At 47.7% G+C, this 10,032-nt stretch overlaps 2 protein-coding genes across 3 annotated transcripts; both read right to left on the bottom strand.

The window, feature by feature from the left end:
• Window positions 1-100: 100 nt before the first annotated feature.
• On the bottom strand, window positions 101-4,034 carry LOC122008723 (rho guanine nucleotide exchange factor 8-like). Of its 2 annotated transcripts, none has more exons than XM_042564555.1 (12): window positions 3,400-4,034; window positions 3,202-3,318; window positions 2,945-3,099; window positions 2,785-2,859; window positions 2,520-2,708; window positions 1,978-2,353; window positions 1,776-1,892; window positions 1,519-1,643; window positions 1,361-1,435; window positions 1,012-1,284; window positions 592-912; window positions 101-505 (listed from the first exon to the last, which is right to left on the bottom strand). In XM_042564555.1, exons 1-12 carry the CDS (start codon window positions 3,638-3,640, stop codon window positions 500-502), a joined length of 2,070 nt encoding a protein of 689 aa, XP_042420489.1. In that variant the 5' UTR covers window positions 3,641-4,034; the 3' UTR covers window positions 101-499. The 2 variants fall into 2 exon arrangements, with proteins under 2 accessions (XP_042420489.1, XP_042420488.1); XM_042564554.1 differs by having other exon boundaries at window positions 101-499; window positions 3,400-4,033.
• An 87-nt stretch (window positions 4,035-4,121) lies between these two features.
• Window positions 4,122-5,671, bottom strand: LOC122008726 (remorin 1.4-like). Its single transcript, XM_042564560.1, has 6 exons — window positions 5,463-5,671; window positions 5,323-5,387; window positions 5,007-5,264; window positions 4,649-4,928; window positions 4,509-4,590; window positions 4,122-4,416 (listed from the first exon to the last, which is right to left on the bottom strand). The coding sequence occupies exons 3-6, from the start codon at window positions 5,215-5,217 to the stop codon at window positions 4,225-4,227; spliced, it is 765 nt and encodes a 254-aa protein (XP_042420494.1). The 5' UTR covers window positions 5,218-5,264; window positions 5,323-5,387; window positions 5,463-5,671; the 3' UTR covers window positions 4,122-4,224.
• Between the last annotated feature and the right edge of the window lie 4,361 nt (window positions 5,672-10,032).

The raw sequence follows: 10,032 nt of genomic DNA, 5'->3' as shown, positions 1-10,032 counted from the left end.
TTGTTAATTGTTTCATGGATATTAGAGAAGAAGAGGGAAGTTCTTCTGCTGAAGTCTCAGTCGATCCCCTTGACAAACAAGGAACAATAAACTAGAATCGAAATCAAAACATTCGATGCAATGGATTGAATGATGCATCACAGTTCAGTAGTGGGCCGACAAGCATGGAAGAGTAAATGAAATCGTAAGACCTACAAAGGCTCTATCTACCATGAACACAATCAAGAGGTTCTTGTACCCCCTCAATGGCGAGCGGTAGGACTTCTAGCGACTCCTACGTGCTCCGTGTAAGAAAACTTCTTGCCGACCTTCACTTCGGGGGGCATCTTCGCATGTCCCGTCTTTGCCTCCACGTTAGGCGGGGATCGTCTTCCCTTTTGACATTTGGTGGTTGGACCCCTAGCGATAGAATCCGCGTAAAGAATATCGTCGATTCTTGAAATCAACATGAGAGCTAAGCTTTCCAAGATCCTCGAGTAGCTCTCTTGGATCGATAGTCCTACATCTTGAAGAAATCGATTAGAACCAACACTAGGAACATTTTCAAAGAAGATCGAGAGATTTCATAGTGCGTTTTTTTTTTTGAATTACTTTGTTGTATTGGATCTTGCTTATATCGAGTGCCGATTGAGGGATGCCGGGAAACCTTTGCTTGATGAGAATCAAGATTATCTCAGCTCTCTCTTCGAACAGCTCCCTCTTCTCCAAACTGACTGCTGAAGCCCACGAGGGCTTGCTTTCTTTGTCCTGCATTTTCCTCTTCCATATCACAACCGAGGCCTCGATTCTGTTTTTCAGGTCGAGAATCTTGTGCTCCGTCGACAAGTCCATCCTTCCGAGGAATTCTTCTGGGTCGAAGACATCGTCTATGATGCTTTGGTAGATCGTATCTCCTAGGCTTTCCCTCCCATTCTACGACATGATGTAAAAACCAAAACAGTCAGATACTAACTTGAATTGTTTCAGAACTCATTTTGAAACCAAGGATCATCGTTTACGTTTAGTGTTAACCTTAGGAAGAGATTCGACATAGGCTTCAGGCACCTCCATCTCCATGAGAACTTGAGCATTGATTGCCATGGCTGCCTTGTGTACCTGTGTAGCTGAATCCTTCCGTAACTGAATCCATCTCCTCGATGACTCTGAGAGTCCACCGAGAGGGACTCTCACTGTAGGAAGCCACCATTTATCGTCGTCCCTTCGAGCATTTCCCTTCTCCGATTCATCAGCATCTCTTGAGACATATGAAAACATGGTCTGGTCCTCGAAGTCGTCAAGGGAGCCCTGAGAGGCCACGAACTTAGAATTGTAAGCTTAGAACAATCCATTCTACCAAAGATTGTGGGAGAATTCTTATTACAATGAGCATCGCATCTAGCTTGCGAAGCACGGGGATGTTCATTTGAAGATCTCCGCGTTGCTGAGTTATCATAATCTGCAGTTGCAGGAGAAGAACAAATGAGCTAAGCTTGCTTGAACGATCGATCGATCGACAAACGAAACAGAGTGGTATATGACCTCTATGGTAGCTCCATCCTCTGATGTCTGCCTGGCAGGAACAAACTCAACAATGTGATCAGTAACAGATAGAAGCCAGTCCATCTCCCTCCTCCACCTCGCTTTCCTTTCAGCAGACATCGGCTCTAACCGCGAGTGTTCGCCGAAAATAGATGTTGTTTGATCCAGAAGCATAACAGAAAAAGTTACTTCTTCTGTTGCCATCACTCACAATAAATCTTTTTGCATAAATGATGATCAAGGGAACAAGAATGCACCGGCGAGGTTGGTGATGGCTTTGGACAGAGCAAGAGACGATGGAACTCCTTTGCCGCAACCGGACATGTCTTCGCCAAGCAGCAGCTTTGCGTACCTGTCCTTAAACAGTTCGATTTCTGAAGAAAAGAAGCAATGGAAACAGATGGTGGGTGATATTTGATCGTCGGCGAGATTCAGCTTGATCGGAGCTTTGAGGCTTACCAGAAGGCGTTTCATCTCCGATAAGCGGCGCCTTGCTGGGGCGGCCGGCGGCGGGCTCCCCTTGGTCCTGGAAGAGGACGTCGTAGTCGTCGTCGTCGTAGTCGTCGAAAGCCGAGACATCCCAGCTCACGTCCTCCAGTATCGGACTTTCCGCCTGGCGCACGGCGGCGCCGCACCCCTCGTCGCACTCCTCATCGTAGGGCTTCCCGCAGCCGTGCCCCCGTTTGAGGAACCGCACCATCAGCAGGCTCAGCGTGCGGACCCTGGTCCACAGATGACGGGGGTGCACCAGCTCATCTCCGCTTCTCCGGGAGATCAGAGGGTGGAGGAGAGGGGAGCACGCCGATCGCCTCCGCGGCGGAATTTTGACGGATTGCTGAAAACCCTAAAATCCGATATCAGAGACGCCTAACGGAACTAGAGATTGCAACTTGTCGACTCAAAACGCCGGCAAAGATTCAATCTTTTCCGGCGCAAAACGATCAATGCACTTCCATCTCCATGAGAACTTGAGCATTGATTGCCATGGCTGCCTTGTGTACCTGTGTAGCTGAATCCTTCCGTAACTGAATCCATCTCCTGGATGACTCTGAGAATCCACCGAGAGGGACTCTCACTGTAGGAAGCCACCATTTATCGCCGTCCCTTCGAGCATTTCCCTTCTCCGATTCATCAGCATCTCTTGAGACATACGAAAACATGGTCTGGTCCTCGAAGTCGTCAAGGGAGCCCTGAGAGGCCACGAACTTAGAATTGTAAGCTTAGAACAATCCATTCTACCAAAGATTGCGGGAGAATTCTTATTACAATGAGCATCGCATCTAGCTTGCGAAGCGCGGGGATGTTCATTTGAAGATCTCCGCGTTGCTGAGTTATCATAATCTGCAGTTGGAGGAGAAGAACAAATGAGCTAAGCTTGCTTGAACGATCGATCGATCGACAAATTCGAAACAGAGTGTCATATGACCTCTATGGTAGCTCCATCCTCTGATGTCTGCCTGGAAGGAACAAACTCAACAATGTGATCAGTAACAGATAGAAGCCAGTCCATCTCCCTCCTCCACCTCGCTTTCCTTTCAGCAGACATCGGCTCTAACCGCGAGTGTTCGCCGAAAATAGATGCTGTTTGATCCAGAAGCATAACAGAAAATGTTACTTCTTCTGTTGCCATCACTCACAAGAAATCTTTTTGCATAAATGATGGTCGAGGGAACAGGAAAGCACCGGCGAGGTTGGTGATGGCGTTGGACAGTGCAAGAGACGATGGAACTCCTTTGCCGCAACCGGACATGTCTTCGCCAAGCAGCAGCTTTGCGTACCTGTCCTTAAACAGTTCGATTTCTGAAGAAAAGAAGCAATGGAAACGGATGGTGATATTTGATCGTCGGCGAGATTCAGCTTGACCGGAGCTTTGAGGCTTACCCGAAGGCGTTTCATCTCCGATAAGCGGCGCCTTGCGGGGGCGGCCGGCGGCGGGCTCCCCTTGGTCCTGGAAGAGGACGCCGTAGTCGTCGTCGTCGTAGTCGTCGAAAGCCGGGACATCCCAGCTCGCGTCCTCCAGTATCGGACTTTCCGCCTGGCGCACGGCAGCGCCGCACCCCTCGTCGCGCTCCTCATCGTAGGGCTTCCCGGCGCCGTGCCCCCGTTTGAGGAACCGCACCATCAGCAGGCTCAGCGTGCGGACCCTGGTCCACAGATGCCGGGGGTGCACCAGCTCATCTCCGCTTCTCCGGGAGATCAGAGGGTGGAGGAAAGGGGAGCACGCCGATCGCCTTCGCGGCGGAATTTTGACGGATTGCTGAAAACCCTAAAATCCGATATCAGAGACGCCTAACGGAAGCTAGAGATTGCAACTTGCCGACTCAAAACGTCGGCAAAGATTCAATCTTTTCCGGCGCAAAACGATCAATGCACTTCCATCTTTGTCGACGAAGATGCAGGCAAATTGATCCAAATCACGTGGAAATGGATTAAGAAGATAGATTTAGCTTCCAAATAAGGTATCTTGCAGATTTGAGGTGCGGCGCTTTCCCAGGAAGAAATCGAACGGGTGGCGCTCATCGGAGGGGAAGCCTGGTAAGAGGAGCGACCGATGTGGTTCTAAAAATGGAAAAAGAAAGAAGAAATAGCAATATCATTTCCAACTACTGATTTTTTATTTTTTATTTTTTATTTTCCTTTTTCTTGCTGTTTTATACAAACTATACAGATTTACAGCGAGCGACGTTTCACGCATCCAAGGATACGTCAGAAACCAAAGCAGGAACGAGGAGAACTCCCAGTGGATCGCATCTTCCTCGCCTTTCCCTTCGTCTTCTGTTCATCATTTCTTCTCCTTTCTTCTGCGAGGGCTCTTGCTCCACCAGCAATCTTGACTATTCTCGCCATCTCATCACGAAGTTCTTGTACCGCTCTCGCACGCTGCAGCTCCAGATACCCCTGCAGATCGATCCCACATGAAACCATGTAAGTTGCCTCATACTTCTCTGTAGATTATTTAAGTGCTTTAGGATTTTATGAGAATCGTAAACCTCTTTGCGCTCCAGTCGACGTTTTGCCTTCATCTTCTTCTCGTCCTCCCATTCCGCAATCGAGGACTTCAGTTTTTCATACCTGAAAAACAGATACATCAACAGAATACATTCGCCAGAAAAATAAAGGTACACTTTACCTTTTCCTTATCTTCTCCATCTTCGCTCTCTCCCATGCATCTACTTTCGTTTCGTCTTTGGGGGTATAAGTTGTCTTCCTGCTTGCATTTCTAGAAATCGAGTCTATAGGTCTGAGGGTTTTCGGACCTGTTTGACTTCGTTCTTGCTCTGGTTTCTTGCTGCTTGTCTTGTCAGAGAAAGTTGGCTTCTTTTTCAAGGAAAGATTGGGTTCCTTTGATAGATTCTGGCCAATGCCAAAGTCATCCTGCATCTTTACTCCGATTCTCATTGAAGAACCTCCTGACATGGATAACGTGAGAAAATTTTAAGTTTCTTCACCTCTGAAAAATTGGAGGAGCATAGAACAAGAAAAAGTACCTGATTGAATTTCATCTTCCTTCTGATCTTTACCAGTCAACCATCTGGTTATTCTGCTGTATTCAGGGGGTTTGTTCATGTTGTCTTCTACCTTCATGGTTCTCTTGTTCTGATCGAGCGATTCTTCTTCGTCCAGTAAAGCGACAGCGTAAGTAGCCGCTGCAGCCGCAGCTGCAAACTCAATATCGGCAGTCTCGTCGATGCCGCTCATTTCCCCAGGAAATGGCCTCTGGAACTAGTTACGGTTCCTCTTCTTCCCTACAAAACAACGACCATGGATGAACCTCCAAAGCTGGTGATATGCAACATGGATTACCTTCTTTAAGTGATGCAATCTTCTCCGGTGCTATCCGTTCTTCTCCTGAGTCAGAAAATCTCACCCTGGCAATGAACAAGAGGAGGAGAACTCAGTTGAAATTCTGATCTAACCTTTGAGCGGTTGGGAAGAAAGCCGACCTTATTTGCTTGAAGAGACTGTCCATTCAGGTGCTACAGTAGTTCGAGCTTGTTATTAGAGACGAAATCTGGGAAGTTTATTTAGCGATCGAGTCAGTTAGAATTTGGGCAGGCTTCAGGGACAAGAAAGGCAAGGTATTGCTTCGCCATGGAAGGCCTCGCGAGCATCTGCAAGTTTCACGAAGAATAAAAGCATCAGTTTCTGTCACAGAATAGCTTTCAATCTCAGTCTACGATATTTAGATGGTTCCTTGAGTGTGTCGCTTTAGAATCTTGGAGCAACAGAATATGTTACAAAAAGGTTGGAGAAATACAAGTATTTCCTCAACTAGTATGGGTCTATCATAGTCGAAGCTGAAGGCTCGACTCCGATGCCGACGAGGGCGTCCGGGCCGCTCCCGCCACTGGGCACTGAAGGGTCTTCAACGCAGCTCTTCATGTCACCTTCTTCCTCTTCTGCGGTGGCCGGTGGCAGTGGAAGGAGGCATCGGATGAAGTTAGCTGCTCCGGCGATGACTTTCTACAGCGAACTAACTACTTTAAGGTAGACAAGAAGAATTCAGGGAAAATGAATATTCAGAAGTTCTACAAATTTATCAGAACTAAAAGCATATTTAGGATGAAAGAGCTAAAAGGAGTGCTAAACAACAATGCTGATATAAATTGTGTTCACCACAAGGCTATGAATGTGCATGGCTGACAGACTCTGATTAGATTCATATCAGGAGATAACTATCTTGTCCAAAAATCATGAAGAAAATTTACTGAGAATATAACTTTTGAGTTGACCGGATATAAACCTCGTTTCACTCTGTAATACAAAAAATATCAGGGAAGGGATTTCCGACGTTGACCCTCGACGCTCAAGTCCGTCATCAGAAAAATAGAAGAAAGCAGAGGAACAATAAGCACAGACGTGAATAGTGAATAATGCATACCTCTGTCGGTACATGAATTCTCCTTTATATAGCACCCCAGTGAACGATGTGCACGCGCCTCAAGGCGCGAGCATGCTTCCCTAATTGTCCTACAAAAGGATCTGTCAGAAAAGTGTCTCTGACATCTTACCTTAACAAGACATGCAACTCCTTGATGAGACAGTAGAAGTTTTCGTCGTACGATCTGCCTGTTGACCATGCCTCGTTGTCAGCGACATTATCTTCCAAAGGAATATTAAGAGATATAAAAAGGATCCCACTGTTTAGCCGGGAAGGAGAGCCGCTCGGCCGAAGATCCCCTCCCTGACGATCTTCTCCATAATTTCTTAGCTCAGTTGATTATTTCTGCCCGACCGAACAAGCGCTCTGGTCACCTTAGCGTTCCTCCACTTCCTAATGAGCATTTGATGTTCTGGACGTAGTGCTCTTGGCTGTCCAAGCGTTTCGCTCGGACAACTTGCCGATCAGACACTTCATGCTCGATTGGCAACTACAGTAGACCTCTGCTCGCCCCACCTTTGGCAAGCCCATCGGTTCTCTGGTGTTGACTGTCCTGACTTTGACCTTCACGTTGGCTGTTATCTCATCCCTTGACCCGCACTTGGTAGGCCCCCCTCTATCACCGTATCATAAGTCTTCCCTCAAATCTAGTCGAAGGAGGTTGGAAATCCGACTGACTGAACAAGTAGTGTCTTAGGTGACTTTCACATTCGATCAGACATTCTAGGTTTAGACGTGCTGCTCAGCTACCACTGACTTCCATGGGTTTTGATCCGCTACTCGGTTGTGATATGACATGGGTTTATAGTCATCGCTCGTCTATCATATGATATGGATTTATAGCCCTCGCTCGGCTATGTCTTAGTCTGAGTTTAGTCGATCAGGATGGCTAACGACAACACTTAGCAAATTTTCCATTTTTCGGCACTTTCTCGGATGAGCGCCCTTTGATGGTTGCTGACACCATCTCAATTTCTGGAAGACTATACAAATCTCCGATCATTATGGGTGAGCACGCCGCCCATGCCTTTTAATTACGCCCCATTAATGCTTCCACGTAGCCGGCTGCCATGTGTCACACTCTCTACTGCCGTACACTTGACATGACAGATGGATATCCACTAATGATATGATAGACGCCTTTTCAAATTCCATGGCGAGATCCTGTCCTTATTTTTCGTAACCCTTAATCGAATGGCCCAGAGCGGCCGCCCCCAAGGTTTATAAACCTTTCTTCACTGTCGTATGTCATCTGGACCGCATTTCCTCTCTGTCGTGCGAGCTCTTCGTCGTCCTCCTTCTTTGCCACCTTTCGCCCTCGATATTTTATAGTAACCTCTTTCTCCTACTCTCCGTTTGCTCCTTGATTGACCGTCGACCTCCGATTTCTATTTCTTGCTGTTTTCCATGGCCGCCTCTTCTCCTCCTCCTTTGTCAATCACCGGACTATGGTATACATCCACCAAATTCGACTTTAATGATGACGAGATAATGCAAATGCGAATGTCCTACCATATGCTTGATAACCATCAAATAATTATTCCCATAGCACATGCCCGACCACATACATCGCCGGACAACTGCCTTACTTTTTTTAATGACTAGTTTTTGACCGGTCTGCGTTTCCCAGTCCACCCCTTCTTCTCAATTGTCTATATATACTTCCACATTCCCTTATCCCAGTTAGTGTCGAACACTTTCAGGCTCCTATGCAGTGTAGTAATCTTATTCTGCCTATACGGTATCTTGCTCGTATCTCGTGTCTTCCATTATTTCTATTACCCCAAACTTTCCTAGATGGGGACCTTTTTACTATAGGCCCGAGTGGGCTCTATGTACTTTGAGAAGATGTCTACTTCCAACAAGCACTGGAAGGAATATTATTTTTTTGTTCGCCTTCTCGAGCAACAATCCTTCCCGATCGGCTGGCAGATTGAGCTAATGAGGCCTCCCACTCTACGCAAGTATCGCTGAGAGCCGACCTATCTAGAGGTTGTCGCTCACTTGGTCGATCAAAAATATCATATACACAAGCTGCTACACGAAGGCGTTCTATAGATTTTTAGACTGAGCCCCCATCGCTCAAGGCTGCCTGGCTCGTTAGCTAAAATGTTTCTTCCTCTATTGCCTTAAAATCTAACTGATTTTAGTTTCATTTTTGCACCCAAAGTCATGTTGAAGTATCTGCTGAGCGGCAAGAGCAAACTCCTTGCCACTGAGATCAAAGCTCGTGGTGCCGCCGAGCTAGAAAGTTACAGGATCTCATCGGTTGGCAGTTCAACAGACCACGCTGATGAGGCGAGTCGAGCGGCTGGAAGTAGTGTGGCCGCTAATACTGGTGAGCTTCTGTCTGCTCAACCCACCATGGTCCCAGTGACCATGCCTTTGGAGTCGCAACCGACCGACTCGGCAGGTTCAGGGCAACTGCTGCTTCAGAGACAGAGGAGGAAGAGGCTCCGCTCAAAAGGGACCTCCCGCTCGAGCGCCTCGGCACCAGCATCAATGGAAGTACCTACCTCTCGACCTCCGGCCGAGCGGGGCGAGAGCTCATCTTTTGTCGTTCCCATGAGGACGATCATTTTACCAACGTCCCCGTCATCCAATCGGACTCTATCAATTTTGGAACTATCAACCGGCCCCCTTTTGGCACAACCGGTATCCTTCTTTCCACCACCTGCTAGTATGGAGACCCCAGTCTCCACCATCCATCCCTCGAAGTCCCACTCCTAGGGTCAGGCAACTTTAGAGTCTCACGATCAAGTCGGCCGCCGACACATCTCCGCTCTGATCCGCCTGCCCATTGATACCTAGCATTCTCCCGAGGACGCCACACTCCGGGCGCCTGAGCACACTATTCACATTCAGGGTCCCTTAGCTCAAACTTGGGCGGATGCTCAACGCATGGCCTTGACAATTCCACTCGAGGAGTTAGTTGGCGACTTTACGCGGAAATTCACCATGGTATGCTTTCTAAATATAGTTATCCTTGTTAGGATCAACGGTCGTGGCTAGAGAGGGGGGGTGTGAATAGTCGACCCCAAATTCTCGTTTCTTTCTACAAATCAAGTTAGCGTAGCGGAAAAATAACAACAGAAACGTAAATGGAGAAATCAAACCTCAAGCACAGCGATGTAACGAGGTTCGGAGATGAAACTCCTACTCCTCGGCATGCCCGTAAGGTGGACGAAGCCTATCAATCCGTCGGTGGATGAGACCCCGGAAAACCGGCTAATAGAAACTCCTTCTGGGTGGAGAAACCTCGCCACAAACTTCTTGCAACAGCAAGAATGGAGTACAACCAATAAAGAAAGGAAAACAAGAACAATATGAATGTAAAAACACTTTGCTTGCCTTCTCTTCAACTGGAGTTCGATGAAGCAGCAACTTCACGATGTCAACAGCAGCTGATCACCCAGTCGAGGGAAGCTCACACGAAGCTTCAGGAATAGGGAGCTCAGCAAAGCTCAGATCGCAAGAGTGAGGAAGAGGCAAGAATGTCACTGTAGAGGCCCTCGACCTTGATATATAACCTGCGAAGAAGAAGACACATAAACTAGTCGTTGTGTCGCAACGGCTAGGGCCCGGACCGATCAGGCACCACCCTGATCGGTCCAGACCTTCTCTGATCGGTC

This window comes from Zingiber officinale, chromosome 8A (assembly GCF_018446385.1).
Source record: "Zingiber officinale cultivar Zhangliang chromosome 8A, Zo_v1.1, whole genome shotgun sequence".
Lineage (NCBI taxonomy): Eukaryota > Viridiplantae > Streptophyta > Magnoliopsida > Zingiberales > Zingiberaceae > Zingiber > Zingiber officinale.
This window is presented reverse-complemented; position numbering and strand designations above follow the sequence as displayed.